The 16,559-nt window shown below is 44.0% G+C and overlaps 1 protein-coding gene across 3 annotated transcripts in view; it reads right to left on the minus strand.

The window, feature by feature from the left end:
* MORN1 (MORN repeat containing 1) overlaps positions 1-14,280 on the minus strand; it is a 478,186-nt gene extending 463,906 nt beyond the window's left edge. For 2 of the 3 annotated variants that reach the window (XM_073656898.1, XM_073656900.1), the window contains exon 1: positions 14,153-14,280. In XM_073656898.1, coding sequence (XP_073512999.1) covers positions 14,153-14,225 — 73 coding nt within the window. In that variant the 5' untranslated portion in view covers positions 14,226-14,280. The remainder of the gene's footprint in view (positions 1-14,152) is intronic. The other variant, XM_073656899.1, reaches the window with a different exon arrangement.
* Between the last annotated feature and the right edge of the window lie 2,279 nt (positions 14,281-16,559).

Genomic DNA, 16,559 nt, shown 5'->3' on the forward strand with positions numbered 1-16,559 from the left:
ACAATGAATCAGATTTGGGACAGTTCCTGAACTGTTATGTGCACACAGAGCAGATCATTGTGAGGAAAGGAAGCAGCAAGACCTTGCTTTTCTACAGGTTTTATGTGGAAGGACAGACAAAACGCAAGCTAATCTCATAAGGTGATACATTATATATATATATATATATATATATATATATATATATATATATATATATATATATATAGTACAGACCAAAAGTTTGGACACACCTTCTCATTTAAAGATTTTTCTGTATTTTCATGACTATGAAGATTGTACATTCACACTGAAGGCATCAAAACTATGAATTAACACATGTGGAATTATATACTTAACAAAAAAGTGTGAAACAACTGAAAATATGTCTTATATTCTAGGTTCTTCAAAGTAGCCACCTTTTGCTTTGATGACTGCTTTGCACACTCTTGGCATTCTCTTGATGAGCTTCAAGAGGTAGTCAACGAAAATGGTCTTCCAACAATCTTGAAGGAGTTCCCAGAGATGCTTAGCACTTGTTGGCCCTTTTGCCTTCACTCTGCGGTCCAGCTAACCCCAAACCATCTCGATTGGGTTCAGGTCTGGTGACTGTGGAGGCCAGGTCATGTGGTGTAGCACCCCATCACTCTTCACCTTGGTCAAATAGCCCTTACATGGAGCATGGAGGAGGAGGTGTGATGGTGTGGGGGTTCTTTGCTGGTGACACTGTTGGGGATGTATTCAAAATTGAAGGCATACTGAACCAGCATGGCTACCACAGCATCTTGCAGCGGCATGCTATTCCATCCGGTTTGCGTTTAGTTGGACCATTATTTATTTTTTCAACAGGACAATGACCCCAAACACACCTCCAGGCTGTGTAAGGGCTATTTGACCAAGAAGGAGTGTGATGGGGTGCTACGCCAGGTGACCTGGCCTCCACAGTCACCAGACCTGAACCCAATCGAGATGGTTTGGGGTGACCTGGACCGCAGAGTGAAGGCAAAAGGGCCAACAAGTGCTAAGCATCTCTGGGAACTCCTTCAAGATTGTTGGAAGACCATTTCCGGTGACTACCTCTTGAAGCTGCAATAGTTAAAAGTGCAGTTATACAATAGCACGAAGCTGATAATCCACTCTCCTCTCTTCTTCACACAGGTATTTATTTCCTCCATCCGTTTTTGTGTGCTGTCTGATGATAAGTGTGAACAGAGTCATATTCTGTAGCAAGATTTTTCCATGGTATTTAATTCCTCCATCCGTGTTTTTTTTTTTCCTGTTTCTATTTTAGTGTTCAAAGCTTTCTGCTTCACTGTTTTATCATAGAATCATAGAATGGCAGAGTTAGAGGGGACCTCCTGGGTCATCTGGTCCAACCCCCTGCTCAAAGCAGGATTCACTAAATCATCTCAGACAGATGTCTGTCCAGCCTCTGTTTGAAGACGTCCATTGAAGGGGAACTCACCACCTCTCGTGGCAGCATGTTCCACTCATTGATCACCCTAACTGTCAAAAAGTTTTTTCTAATATCTAATCTGTGTCTCCTCCCATTCAGTTTCATCCCATTGCTTCTAGTCTTTCCTTGTGCAAATGAGAATAAAGATGATCCTTCCTCAATGTGGCAGCCCTTGAGATATTTGTAACAAAGAAAATGACGGCACTTCCACTACAAGAAATAGGTGTGAACAGGTGCTTACTAAGAGGAGCTACCTCCATGTACAATGAACAAACAAAGTAGCACTCTGTAACGCTGAGTATGTCAATATGAAGTATGAATAGCATTACTGCTGTAGAAAATAGCAGTAGAACATGCGCTAAAATTTCTCATTTATTTCTATTTTCTACAGCAGTAATGCTATTCATACTTCATATTTACATACTCAGCATTACAGAGTGCTACTTTGTTTGTTCATTGTACATGGAGGTAGCTCCTCTTAGTAAGCACCTGTTCACACCTATTTCTTGTAGTGGAAGTGCTGTCATTTTCTTTGTTACTAGATTTAAGCTTTGACTGAGCACTCCACCCCCATGCCCCAGGTGGTTTTAATTGCATCAGGATCTTACTTTCCCACACATAAGCAGACGGATGTCCCTTAGAGAGGTATTCACATTGTTAGGTCCTGACAATGAGAAACGCCTTATCGCGGCTGTCAGGTACACATGAATTGGCCAATTTATGCGCTAAGATTTCTCATTTATTTCTATATTCTACAGCAGTAATGCTATTCATATTTCATACTTCATATTTACATGCCCTAAAATTTCTCATTTATTTCTATTTTCTACAGCAGTAATGCTATTCATACTTCATATTTACATACTCAGCGTTACAGAGTGCTACTTTGTTTGTTCATTGTACATGGAGGTAGCTCCTTTTAGTAAGCACCTGTTCACACCTATTTCTTGTAGTGGAAGTGCCGTCATTTTCTTTGTTACTAGATTTAAGCTTTGACTGAGCACTCCACCCCCATGCCACAGGTGGTTTTAATTGCATCAGGATCTTACTTTCCCACACATAAGCAGACGGATGTCCCTTAGAGAGGTATTCACATTGTTAGGTCCTGACATTGAGAAACGCCTTATCGCGGCTGTCAGGTACACATGAATTGGCCAATTTATGCGCTAAGATTTCTCATTTATTTCTATATTCTACAGCAGTAATGCTATTCATATTTCATACTTCATATTTACATGCACTAAAATTTCTCATTTATTTCTATTTTCTCCAGCAGTAATGCTATTCATACTTCATATTTACATACTCAGCATTACAGAGTGCTACTTTGTTTCTTGAGATATTTGTAGACAGCTAGTAAGTCTCCTCTCAGTCTTCTTTTTTGCAAGCTAAACATTCCCAAATCCTGTAACCGTTCCTCATAGGACATGGTTTGCAGACCGGTCACCATTCTGGTCGCTCTTCTCTGAACTTGCTCCAGTTTGTCGATGTCTTTTTGAAAATGTGGTGCCCAAAACTGGACGCAGTATTCCAGATGAGGTCCAAAGAGGAGTAAAGTCCGATAATGAGTTCATGTGATCTAGACTGTATGCTTCTGTTAATGCATCCCAGAATTGTGTTTGCCTTTTTTGCTGCTGCATCACACTGTTGACTCATGTTCAGTCTATGATCTATTAGTATACCTAAGTCTTTTTCACATGTACTGTTGCTTAGCTCTATTCCTCCCATTTTGTATATGCTTTTTTCATTTTTATTGCCCAGATGTAGTACTTTGCATTTTTCCCTGTTAAAAACCATTCTGTTAGTTACTGCCCACTGCTCCAGTTTATTTAGGTCTTTTTGAAGCCTTTCTCTCTCTTCTCTAGTGTTAGTTATCCCTCCTAGCTTTGTGTCATCAGCAAATTTAATCAGTTTACCCTCAATTCCATCATCTAAATCATTGATAAAGATGTTGAACAATACAGGTCCCAGGACAGAGCCCTGTGGTACCCCACTTGAGACATTCATCCAACTGGATGTGAAGCCATTTACGACCACTCTTTGAGTCCGATTACTAAGCCAGTTATGAATCCACCTAACAGTTGCCTTGTCCATTCCATACTTGGTCATTTTTTCAATAAGGATAGTGTGAGATACTTTGTCAAATGCTTTGCTAAAGTCAAGATATACTATATCTACAGCATTTCCCTGATCCACCCAGTCAGTGATTCTGTCATAGAAGGAAATTACGTTAGTCTGACATGACTTGTTAGTTACAAACCCATGCTGACTCTGGTTAATCACTTCATTCTTATCCATGTACTTACATACATGTTGTTTAATAATTTGTTCAAAGATCTTTCCTGGTATAGAAGTCAGACTCACCGGCCTATAGTTCCCTGGGTCCACCTTCTTCCCCTTTTTGAAGATAGGAACAACATTTGCTCTTCTCCAGTCTTCTGGGACTTCTCCTGTTCTCCAAGAATTTTCAAAGATTATGGAGAGTGGTTTCTAAAATTTCTTCTACGCTATCCTTCAGTACTCTGGGGTGTAATTCATCTGGACCTGGAGACTTGAACTCATTTATGTTAGCTAAATATTCCCTCACAATCTCTCGGTTTACAGATAACTTGGATTCTTCTATTCCTTTAATAGGACAGTGAAGATCAGTTGATGTTACATTTTCTTTCTGAGAGAAAACAGATGCAAAATAGGAATTAAAAAGTTCGGCCTTCTCAACATCCTTTCTTACCATTTCACTATTTTCATCCTGTAAAAATCCTATAGCATCTTTGACTTTTCTTTTACTTTTGACATACCCCCAAAATCCTTTTTTATTGCTTTTGACATCTATTGCAAGCCTTAATTCATTGTCAGCTTTAGCTAACCTGATACGTGCCCTACAGGATCTGCAGACTGCATTATAATCTTCTTTAGATATGCCTCCCTCTTTCCATTTGATAAACATTTCTTTCTTTCTTTTTAGCATGTGTTTAAGTTCTGTGTTCATCCATCCTGGTTTCCTTAAATGCTTCCCATTCTTCCTACTTTTCGGGATTGTTAACAATTGCGCTTTGAGAATCTCATTTTTAAAAATGTCCCATCCTTCCTGGACATTTTTGTCCTTAAGGACATCCAGCCATTGGATCCCTCCTATTCTCTTTCTGAGTCGCTTAAAATCTACCTTTCTGAAATCTAACCTTGAAGTTTGAGTCTTCACATGTCTTCCTCCTCTAGTTATCCAAAATTCTATAATAGCATGATCGCTGCCTCCTAGGGTCCCAGCCACTTATACCTCCTCAACCATTTCCTCCCTGTTTATAAGGATTAGATCCAAAGTAGCAGATCCCCTTGTTTTCTCCCCTACCTTTTGGAAGATAAAGTTGTCAGCAAGAGAGGATAAGAATTTGCTTGACCTGTTAGTTTTACTTGAGAGAGATTCCCAACAAATGTCTGGATAGTTGAAATCTCCCATCACCACTACGTCATATTTTTTGGAGAACTTGGTCATTTGATACATAAAGAGTTCATCCATATCTTCAGCTTGCCCAGGTGGCCTGTAGTAAATGCCTACAATGGTGTCCTTTCTGTTGTTCTCTCCTTGTATTCTTACCCAAACAGTTTCCACAGAACTCCCAGTCTCTGCTTCAATCTCTGTGCAGATATACGCTTTTCTAACATACAATGCAACACCTCTTCCTCGTTTATCAAGTCTGTTTCTTGTAAATAAGTTGTATCCTTTTAGCCTTTTATTCCAATCATGTGTATCGTCCCACCAAGTTTCAGTGATTCCAATGATAATTCCTTTTCCTGCGTTAGTAGTTCCAATTCTCCTTGTTTGTTGCCCATGCTTTGTGCATTTGTATAAAAACATTGTAGTTTGTGATTGGTTTCTCTTCCTCCCATATTTTTATTATTTAAATTTTTTTGTCTTTGTTCTTCCTTTCCACTTCCAGTAGCAGAGATCTCAATAGTATTTGTCAGCTGTATATCTTTTTCTGGCCTTTTGCTTCCCTTCCCACATTGTTCTAGTTTAAAGCTCTCCTGATGAGTGTAGCAAGGCGACTTCCAAATACATGTTTTCCAGTCTTCGTAAGGTGCACCCCATCTCTAGCAAGTAGTCCATCATATAGATAATTCATTCCGTGATCCAGAAATCCAAATCCTTGTTGACGGCACCATCGACGTAGCCAGTTGTTCACCTGTAGAATCTTATTCCACCTCATTGTTCTATGGCCATCCACTGGGAGGATGGATGAGAAGACCACCTGCGCTCCCAATTCTTTCACTTTCTTGCCTAAGTCTTCAAAGTCACTGCAGATGGTTTCCAGGTCCTTTCTTGCGGTGTCATTTGTCCCCACATGTATTAGCAGGAATGGGTAGTGATTAGTGTTGAGCGATACCTTCCGATATCGGGAAATATCGGATCGGATTGGATCGGACCGATACCCAAAAAGTATCGGATATCGCCGATTCCGATACCGGAAACCAATGCAAGTCAATAGGACACAAATATCGGAATGAAAATAAACCCTTTCTTTCCTTGTAGGTTAATTCTACATGAAGGAAAACAACTAAGAATAATGTAGAATGTATTACATGAAAAGCCGGCAATTCAGCAGCGGCATACACCGGTACCCGACAATTTAGAACAGAAAGAATAAAGCATCACACATAAATTAGATAGATAGAAACATGTCAGTCACATATATAAGAAGTACAGTGACAGTGTTGCTTACTGTACTTGTCATTTAGTGTTAAAGGATTTATTTAAAAAAATAATAGTGTTTTCATGCACCGTCTCTTTAAAAAAGCCGGCCGGCAATTCAGCATCGGTACCCGACAATTTATAACAGAAAGAATAGAGCATCACACATAGATTAGATACATAGAAACATGTCAGTCACATATATAAGAAGTACAGTGTTAGTGTTGATTACTGTACTTGTCATTTAATGTTAAAATAAAGGATTTATTAAAAAAAAAAATTGGCGTGGTGTTCCCCGTAATTTTAGTCTCTAGCGGAGGTTAAGCAGACGGCTGGGGCAGATGTTTGAAGCCTGGGAAGGGTGTCTGCGGCATGGCAAGCTGGATGGCAGCTTTTGGCTGCGATCCAGCCTGTCATGTGAATGTAGCAGAGCTGGAGCCGTCGTGGGAACCATGGAAAGGTAAGGATGAGGTTGCTTTATTATTTTACTTTTATTGCAGGAAATCGTTGGCTTCAGCTGGAATGGGCGTGATGGTAAGTATGGTTTAATTTAGAACAATAAAGAATTGTGTGTTTATTTCAATTAAAGGACTTTATTCTGGGTGTTTGTGGGTTTTTTTTAACTTTGACTATGGGGTTAGCAATGGGGGTGTCTTATAGACGCCGATCCATTACTAACCTGGGCTTGATGTCAGCTGGCATTATAAGCTGACATCAACCCCAACCCTATTACCCCACTGCCACCGCTACAGGGCAGTGGGAAGAGCGAGGATAAGTGCCAGAATTGGCGCATCCTATGGATGCGCCATTTCTGGGGCGGCTGCGGCTCCTGTTTCTAGCCTGGGAGGGGGCACCCTTCCTGGGCTATTAATATCAGCCCCCAGCTGTCTGCCTAGCCTTTGCTAGCTATTAAAATAGGGGGGACCCCACATCATTCTTTTGGGGTCCCCCATTTTAATAGCTAGTAAAGGCTAGGTATTCAGCTGGGGGCTGATATTAGAAGCCTGGGAAGCTCCGTGGGTATTACCCCCTTCCCAGGCTTTAAACATCTGCCCCAGCCGTCTGCTTAACCTCCGCTAGAGACTAAAATTACGGGGAACCCCACGCCAATTATTTTTTAATAAATCCTTTATTTTAACACTAAATGACAAGTACAGTAATCAACACTATCACTGTACTTCTTATATATCTGACTGACATGTTTCTATCTATCTAATCTATGTGTGATGCTCTATTCTTTCTATTCTAAATTGACGGGTACCGATGCTGAATTGCCGTCCGGCTTTTTTAAAGAGACGGTGCATGAAAACACTATTATTTTTTAAATAAATCCTTTAACACTAAATGACAAGTACACTAAGCTGAGCGCTGCCATCCAGCTTGTCATCCTTCAGAGACACTGCAGAGCTCAGGCATTATGGGAACTTCCGATTCCAGTATTCGATATTCTAAAAGTATCGGAACTCCGATACCGCGAATATCGGTCGATACCCGATATTTCAGTATCGGAATGCTCAACACTAGTAGTGATCTGTAGGTCTGAAGAGTCTTGATATCAAGTCAGACACATCTTTAATTTTTGCTCCTGGAAGACAGCACATTTCTCTTGAGGTTATGTCTGGTCTGCAGATAGCGGCCTCTGTTCCTTTCAACAGGGAATCCCCCATGACCACCACTCTCCGTTTTTTCTTCACAACATTTTTCTTTCTCCATCCAGGAGGATTCTGAGGGCTTAGAATGTTCTTCATTGAGGGCAAAGTCTTATCTTGCTGTATTTCTTCATGGTTCTCCTGCGTCAGAGCCTGGTACTGGTTCCTGAGCAGTATGGGTGCTGACTGCCTCTCGATCCTCCTGCTTCTGTGGGTCACATGCTTCCATTCCTTTGTTTCGTCAGGTGCAGTTTGAATTTCTTCTCTTTCTGTATCATGAAGAGATAATTCTGCTCTGTCTAAGAACTCTTCACCTTCCTTAATGATTTTCAAGGTAGTTAACCTCTCTTCTAGATTTCGCAACTTTTCCTCCAACAGGGACACAAGCTTGCATTTGTGGCATGTGAAGTTTGGCTTTTCCACTGGCAAGTCTGTGAACATGTAGCAGGATATGAAGCTCACCAAATGGCTCCTGGACTCTTCCATGTTCTTATTGTTGATATGTTATGAAAACAGTGACAAACGCTCCAAAATTCGCGCGCCGTCAGGAGGCTCTTCACTTATCCCAAAATGCAGTGAGAATATGCAAATTATCTCCTCAGGACTCCTCCCCTGGTTCACCGATGTCCTCCTTTCAGCTTCAACGGCCAAAATCCAGTGTTCTTTGAGCTCACATTCTGTGCACTCTCTCTATATCAACCCCTCCCTTCTCCCCTCTCCCATGTATAACTCTGAGGCTCTACTGACTTTCCTCACCCACTGCAAACCATCCTCTACCTACATATAGCACTCAAAACGTTCATACAAATCATTGCACCACCTGCTCTTTCTCTTCTTTCTCCTTTTACTAGTCGCAGGCGACATCTCCCCCAACCCTGGGCCCTCCTCCACTAGCATACATTACTCTCCTCCAGCTGCATATAGAAACCCTGCTTATTAACGTTCAGTGCATGCCCTCTCCTATCGATTTCCATTGTGCTCTCTGGAACGCACGGTCTGTGTGTAACAAACTAACTTACATCCACGATTTTTTCCTCTCTAATTCCCTTAACCTTCTGGCTATCACAGAAACCTGGATTCAGCAGCCAGACACCACCGCTGCTGCTGCTCTCTCATTTGGTGGGTTGAAATTCTCACATACCGCCAGACCGGGCAACAGACAGGGTGGAGGTGTTGGTCTGCTCCTTTCCTCACAATGTGCTTTCCAGGTCATCCCCCCGGTTCCCTCACTTATGTTTCCTTCCTTTGAAGTCCACACCATCAGACTCTTTAAACCCTTCTCCCTGCGAGTGGCGGTTGTGTATCGCCCTCCAGGCTCCTCCTACCAGTTCTTGGATCACTTTGTCACCTGGCTTCCTCACTTTCTATCCTGTGACATCCCCACCCTCATCATGGGTGACTTTAACATCCCCATCGATGATCCCCTCTCCCAATCTGCCTCTCATCTACTTTCTCTAACCTCTTCATTCCGTCTCTCACAGTTTACTAATTCTCCTACCCATGAAGACGGGAATACTCTGGACCTGGTTTTCTCCCGTCTCTGCTCACTGGATGACTTTACCAACTCCCCTCTCCCACTCTCGGACCACAACCTTCTTTCCTTCTCTGTCAAGAATTGTCTCCTCACCCGGGACACCCCCACTTACCACACTTATAGGAATACACGTACCATTAATACCCAGCAGCTTATGGACAATCTCCACACAGCTTTAGCCCCCATCTCCTCCTTCTCCTGTCCAGACTTAGCATTGTCACACTACAATAATACACTGAAGAGTGCCCTAGATGAAGCAGCTCCCTCTATACGCAGAAAGACCCGACACAGACAACGGCAGCCCTGGCACACGATGCAAACACGTTTTCTTCAACGTTGCTCAAGGTGCGCTGAGCGGCAGTGGAGAAAATCTCTTTTAGCAGAGGATTTCATCCACTATAAATTCATGCTCAAAACCTATAACTCTGCCCTTCATCTGGCCAAACAATCCTACTTCACCACCCTCATCACTTCAATGTCCAACAATCCAAAATGACTTTTGGAAACCTTGAACTTCCCTCCTGAAACCTAAAGCACAGGCCCCCACCACCAACCTCAGCGGGGAGGTTCTGGCCACTTATTTCTTTGAAAAAATCAACCACATCCATCAGGACATCTCAGCCCAATCTTATCAGTGCCTGGATTCCCTTCCCTGCCGCACTTCAAGCTCACTTGCCATCTTTGAGCCTGTTACAGAAGAAGAAGTTACCCAGCTCCTCACTTCTTCTCGGCCTACAACCTGCAACAGTGACCCCCCCATTCCTTCACATCTCCTGCAGTCTCTCTCACTGGTGGTCACCACTCACTTGACTAAAATATTTAACCTCTCTCTTTCTAAAGGGATCTTTCCCTCCTCATTTAAACATGCCATCATAACCCCTTTACTTAAAAAGCCATCCCTGGACCAGAACTGCACTGCTAACTACAGACCTGTCTCTAACCTTCCTTTCAACTCTAAACTCCTGGAACGCTTGGTCCACTCCCGTCTAATCCGCTATCTCTCAGATAACTCTCTCCTCGACCCTCTACAATCTGGTTTCCGCTCCTTACACTCCGCTGAAACGGCCCTTACTAAAGTCTCTAATGATCTACTAACAGCCAAATCCAAAGGTCACCGCTCCCTGCTGATTCTCCTGGATCTCTCTGCAGCATTTGACACTGTGGATCACCAGCTCCTCCTCACTATGCTCCGCTCTATAGGCCTCAAGGAAACCGTTCTCTCCTAGTTCTCCTCCTACCTCTCTGACCGCTCCTTCACTGTATCTTTTGCCGTCTCCTCTTCCTCTGCTCGTCCCCTTACTATCGGGGTTCCACAAGGATCAGTCCTAGGCCCCCTCCTCTTCTCTCTATACACTGCCCCTATTGGACAAACAATCAGCAGATTTGGGTTCCAGTATCATCTCTATGCTGACGACACCCAATTATACACTTCTTCCCCTGACATCACCCCTACCCTAATACAAAATACCAAGGATTGTTTGTCTGCTGTCTCTAACATCATGTCCTCCCTCTATCTTAAACTGAATCTCTACAAAACAGAACTTCTTGTGTTTCTCCCCTCTACTAACCTAACTCTACCTAACATTGAAATTACCTTGGAGGGTTCAACCATAACTCCCAAGCAGCACGCCCGCTGCCTTGGGGCCATATTCGACACTAACCTTTCCTTTACTTCCTATATCCGATCGCTCACTCACTCTTGTCACCTGCATCTTAAAAACATCTCCAGAATCCAATCTTTTCTCACTTTTGAAACTGCTAAAACTCTTACTGTCGCTCTTATTCACTCTCGTCTGGACTACTGCAACTCTCTTCTGATCAGTCTCCCTCTTACCAAAATTTCCCCTCTCCAATCCATCCTGAATGTGGCAGCCAGGGTCGTATTTCTGTCCAGCCGCTTCACCGATGCCTCCACCTTGTGTCAGTCATTACACTGGTTACCCATTCGCTACAGGGTCCAATATAAACTCATTGCTCTCACCCACAAAGCTCTCCACAGTTCTGCACCACCTTATATCTCCTCTCTCATCTCTGTCTATCGCCCTACACGTGCCCTCCATTTCACAAATGACCTAAGACTAACATCCCCTATAATCCGAACCTCGCACCTCCGTCTCCAAGACTTCTCTCGTGCTGCGCCAGTTCTCTGGAATGCTCTACCCCAGACGATCCGATTGATGCCTAGCCCCGATGTCTTCAAGCGCGCTTTAAAAACCCATCTCTTTAAACAAGCCTACCACCTCAAATACCCAGTAAACTAACTTTCCCCTGTTCCCTCCTAAATACTATTCAGAATCTGCTCCCTACTGTTCATCTGTCTCTACACCCTCCATGCACACGATAACTGCACTCGGTAATTGAGTATTGCACTTGAACATACAGGCTGATGACCGGATCATACAGTTTTATATGATAATCTCGACTTATTATAATTGCCAGACCTGAAATAACAAGCACTTTTCACCTATTGTGTCCCCCCTTTTCCTTGTACATTGTAAGCTTGCGAGCAGGGACCTCACTCCTGATGTAACTGTTTAAACTGTCTCACCTTGTATTGAATTTATTATCTGTACATGTCCCCGCTTAATTGTAAAGTGCTGCGGAATATGTTGGTGCTATATAAATAAAAATTATTATTATTATTATTATTTTTAATCTCATCAAGAGAATGCCAAGAGTGTGCAAAGCAGTCATCAAAGCAAAAGGTGGCTACTTTGAAGAACCTAGAATATAAGACATATTTCAGTTGTTTCACACTTTTTTGTTAAGTATATAATTCCACATGTGTTAATTCATAGTTTTGATGCCTTCATTGTGAATGTACAATCTCTATATGGTGCTCAGACCCTTTAACAAGGCTCATAAATTTCTACTGCTGTGTCAGATTAATAGAAAAGTCTTACCTGGGGTTATACCAAATCACTAATTGATACTCCCCCTCACCAATAGAAAAGTGAATCACTTATTGATCGCTGGCTGCTGGGACCACCACTGATCCTAGGTGAAAATATGAAGGACCCCGTCTGAATGATTCAGAGGTTGAGATAGGTGATCACCATACTTGGCTATCTCCCATAGAGAATGAATGGAGTGGAGGTGCGAGCTCAACCTCCACTTTGTCCAGACAAAAAGACCCCCCTTCGTGGGATCACTGGGATCCCAGCCGTCAGACCTTTAGTAACTAGAGATGAGCAAACCCGATTGTAAAAGTTCGGGGTTCGTACCAGACTGTTAGTGTTCAGTGCTAAACGACGAACACAGACTTTTCCAGAAGTCCATTGCAGAGAGAGAATTTTCCAGCTCAAAAGTTCAGGTCTCTATTGTTTTCAATGGGGTTTGGGTTCTGTACAAGTTCGGGTAAAGTTCTGGTACCCGATCCAAACTTTGGAATAAAGTTCGGGCCGTGTACCAGAATCCTAACTTCCACGGGTCCGCTCATCCCTACTAGTAACCAATAGGCTAGGAACTTGGGACAACTCCTTTAACGCTCTCTATAGATCCCTAAGATGAACAATATCACTAACATGATCTGATCACATGAAGCACAGGCGCCCAGACGTACTAGTGCAAAGCCAGACGAAACGGTTGGCAATCTTGTGTGGAGTGAATGGGAGCTGATCTGCAGTACCTGGCAGGTACCACTACATAGTGTATGGCGCTGTTCTGCTCCGCTCCGTACGCTGTTTACATCCAACCACTGATGGAGCTGATATCTGGGGGTCCCAGGTGTTGAATCCCCAGATCATCAATATAAGGATGAAGTAAGACGGCTGCGGGGATCGGAAAGCAGTGCACGGACTGGCCGGTGGCTCTCCCGACCTAAGCATGACAGCTACATAGAAATACATGAAGCTGCGTGGAGAGCTGCCGACCAGTCCATGCACTGTGTTCTGATACATACAGCCGTCTGACTCCTCCCTAAAAGTAGTGGAAATCCCCTTAAACACATGCACCTATCCATGAGTGGTCAGTGAGTGAGTATTTCCAGATAAAGCTCCCCCATTTTCCCCACACTCTTCCATTGTCCAATCAGTGCAGTGTCAGATACACCCTAATAACAAGTGTAATGTCTAGTCGTCAGGTTAGGGCTCATACGGACGTCCTTTTAACACGGTCCCAGCACAGACCGGCCGAGGGTCTCCTGATCTGAGCCACATAGAATTATATGCAGCTGTGACGCTCGGGTCAGGAAACTTCCCCGGCCAGTCCGTGCACTGTGGTCCGTGCTTGGACCGACATCTGCGTGAGCCCTTATTAATACATTTCCAGGAGGAATAACAGAGGAACGCACAGCGCAAATCTCTGAGGAAATATGCTACAAAACTGTTATTTTATTAAAGCCTTAGATGGATATTGTCGGATCTTGCGTGCAAAAGGAAACACATCTGCAATTTACTGCTCATTAAAATATCACATAATAACACTTTTTTTCTGTTGCCTAGGAGACCGACCACCGCTGCGGTCCAACCTGTAAGCGCTGCGCTGAGGCCAGCCGGGATTAGGAGGTAACGGCACGCTCCAGCTTCAAAACAATACTAGAAATGAGCTTGTAAATGCTGTTCCTGTCCTGCTGTCTAGCAGAGGTGGTCGGTCTCCACGGATACGTGCTGTAAACAAATGAAAAGTGTTAATATCTGAACATTTTAATAAGCAAAAAACTATAAAATTGCTTTTATGTCGATGCTTTGTATTCACACCATTTCCCATATTTACTTCTTATCTTGTGATGCTGATAATGAGTCTCCTGCAGAGATCACACATATACAGCCATTATCTGGCAGGACATGTCACTATAACCTAATGTAAAGGGATCCCCACACCAGCAGCCGCACTGACCCACGCATTACCGTGCCGAAGCTGTTTTTTCACGTCACCCACGTAGCGCTGAGAAATTCTTGTAACTCTCCCGGGCGCCGCCATCTTGCTCTGCAATGTTTACATAGCAACCAATCGCAACGGCAGGAGGCTTGTTACTAAGGGGCGGGGCTTAGTCGGAAGCGGTTGTCCAATGAGTGTCCTGCACCTGTCACGTTCGCTGGAGCAGAAAGAGAGTAATGCGCATGCGCGTTATTCAGGCTATACGGCAGGGTTTTTAACACTCACAAAGGTGGAGGCTATTATCGGTGCTGGTAGAGCAGATCATGAGTCTAAATGGAGGCAGATGGGTCTAGGCGGTTATATTGGGATTACAGGTCCGTTATGTAGTTGGAAGGAAAGTCATTAGGGCATACCTCCCAACTTTTGAAGAACAGAAAGAGGGACAAATTATGCGCAAATTTTGGCCACGCCCCAGTCCACGCCCATTTACCATTATCTTTCTCCCCTGGCAGGAGGAGTTGTCAGAGGGGCGCTGGTAGTCACCTGTGCGTCCTGCGCATCTCTTGTTGGGACCTGTAGATTATTTCTTGTTCCTTAATTCACAGTCGGAGCCGCCAGAACTTTCTCATCTTTATGTAGCTTCACTATACAACATCTGGCGTTTTTGTGTCTGTAAGGCCGTGTTCACACGCTGCTGAAATACTGTGTTCTTTGTTTTCAGCAGATGTCCGCACCAAACTCCAGTATAACAATCTTCTCCCCTTTATTTGATGCGTTTCTGGTGCAGATGTGAAGACGCGTCTTTAAGGTGCTTTTTATAGTACAAAAAAGCTTTGATTTTGCACTTAATGAAGTATCTGCGTTTTTTTAGGCTCCACATAGAGGCTGCTGAACTCTGCGGTAGTGATGAGCGAGCGTGTGTTGTTAACACTTTCGGCAAGCACGCTCGGCATGTATGTTTGAGCCTCTGTGGCTGCATGTGTCATTGCATCCTGCATGTGTCACAGCTGTCTAACAAACAGGCAATCCCTGCACGTGTCACAGCTGTCTAACAAACAGGCAATCCCTGCACGTGTCACAGCTGTCTAACAAACAGGCAATCCCTGCACTTGTCACAGCTGGCTAACAAACAGACAATCCCTGCACGTGTCACAGCTGTCTAACAAACAGGCAATCCCTGCACTTGTCACAGCTGTCTAACAAACAGGCAATCCCTGCACGTGTCACAGCTGTCTAACAAACAGGCAATCCCTGCACATATCACAGCTGTCTAACAAACAGGCAATCCCTGCACGTGTCACAGCTGTCTAACAAACAGGCAATCCCTGCACGTGTCACAGCTGTCTAGCAAACAGGCAATCCCTGCACATGGCACAGCTGTCTAACAAACAGGCAATCCCTGCACGTGTCACAGCTGTCTAACAAACAGGCAATCCCTGCGCGTGTCACAGCTGTCTAACAAACAGGCAATCCCTGCACGTGTCACAGCTCTCTAACAAACAGGCAATCCCTGCACGTGGCACAGCTGTCTAACAAACAGGCAATCCCTGCACGTGTCACAGGTGTCTAACAAACAGGCAATCCCTGCACTTGTCACAGCTGTCTAACAAACAGACAATCCCTGCACGTGTCACAGCTGTCTAACAAACAGGCAATACCTGCACTTGTCACAGCTGTCTAACAAACAGGCAATCCCTGCACGTGTCACAGCTGTCTAACAAACAGGCAATCCCTGCACATATCACAGCTGTCTAACAAACAGGCAATCCCTGCACGTGTCACAGCTGTCTAACAAACAGGCAATCCCTGCACGTGTCACAGCTGTCTAGCAAACAGGCAATCCCTGCACATGGCACAGCTGTCTAACAAACAGGCAATCCCTGCACGTGTCACAGCTGTCTAACAAACAGGCAATCCCTGCGCGTGTCACAGCTGTCTAACAAACAGGCAATCCCTGCACGTGTCACAGCTCTCTAACAAACAGGCAATCCCTGCATGTGGCACAGCTGTCTAACAAACAGGCAATCCCTGCACGTGTCACAGCTGTCTAAAAAACAGGTAATCCCTGCACGTGTCACAGCTGTCTAACAAACAGGCAATCCCTGCACGTGGCACAACTGTCTAACAAACAGGCAATCCCTGCACTTGTCACAGCTGTCTAACAAACAGGCAATCCCTGCACGTGTCACAGCTGTCTAAAAAACAGGCAATCCCTGCACGTGTCACAGCTGTCTAACAAACAGGCAATCCCTGCACGTGGCACAACTGTCTAACAAACAGGCAATCCCTGCACTTGTCACAGCTGTCTAACAAACAGGCAATCCCTGCACGTGTCACAGCTGTCTAATAAACAGGCAATCCCTGCACGTGTCACAGCTGTCTAACAAACAAGCAATCCGTGCACGTGGCACAGCTGTCTAACAAACAGGCAATCCC

The sequence above is a fragment of the Phyllobates terribilis genome, unplaced genomic scaffold, assembly GCF_046119375.1.
Source record: "Phyllobates terribilis strain yellow unplaced genomic scaffold, ASM4611937v1 Scaffold_12__6_contigs__length_324123572, whole genome shotgun sequence".
In the NCBI taxonomy this organism is placed as follows: domain Eukaryota; kingdom Metazoa; phylum Chordata; class Amphibia; order Anura; family Dendrobatidae; genus Phyllobates; species Phyllobates terribilis.